Source organism: Rhincodon typus, unplaced genomic scaffold (assembly GCF_021869965.1).
Source record: "Rhincodon typus isolate 14 unplaced genomic scaffold, sRhiTyp1.1 hic_rhity00000069, whole genome shotgun sequence".
Taxonomy (NCBI): domain Eukaryota; kingdom Metazoa; phylum Chordata; class Chondrichthyes; order Orectolobiformes; family Rhincodontidae; genus Rhincodon; species Rhincodon typus.
The window spans coordinates 12006-12499 of NW_025965707.1; the positions used below are offsets into that span (position 1 = coordinate 12006).

Below are 494 nucleotides of genomic sequence, written 5' to 3' on the forward strand. Positions count from 1 at the left end.
CTCCGACAGCGCCCCGCTCCCTCGGCCCTGACCCTCCCTCAGCGCCCGCTCCCTCAACCCTGACCCTCTGATAGAGCCCCCCAACTCCCTCAGCGTTGGGTCAGTTTGGTTATTAAATATATGAGCTTCCTCTCATGCAGATCGACACGATGCACTTTACATCGTTGGAGCCCTAGACGAGACCCTGGAGTTACGAGGCCTTCGGTATCATCCCATCGATATAGAAACATCCGTGTCCCGGTCTCACCGGGGAATCGGAGACTGGTGAGCAGATCAAAAGGGCCATCTCGTGGGGGTGGTGGTGGGTGGTGGGGTCACTTTTTCACAGAAATAAACCCCACTGCCGATTACTCCAGGTACAGCATCAGTGTCCCCGCTCGCTCCCTCCCTCTCTCTCTCTGTGTGTGTGTCGCTCCCTCCCTCCCCCTTTCTCTGTGTCGCTCCCTCCCTCTCTCTCTGTCTCTGTGTCGCTCCCTCCCTCTCTCTCTGTCTGT

At 57.9% G+C, this 494-nt stretch overlaps 1 protein-coding gene across 1 annotated transcript in view; it reads left to right on the top strand.

Annotated features, from left to right (window-relative positions):
* Positions 1-494, top strand: part of LOC125488226 (disco-interacting protein 2 homolog B-A-like) — a 3521-nt gene that overhangs the window by 1651 nt on the left and 1376 nt on the right. Inside the window, exon 4 of the mRNA XM_048621156.1 lies at positions 141-264. Within this exon, the coding sequence (XP_048477113.1) occupies positions 141-264 (124 nt within the window). The remainder of the gene's footprint in view (positions 1-140; positions 265-494) is intronic.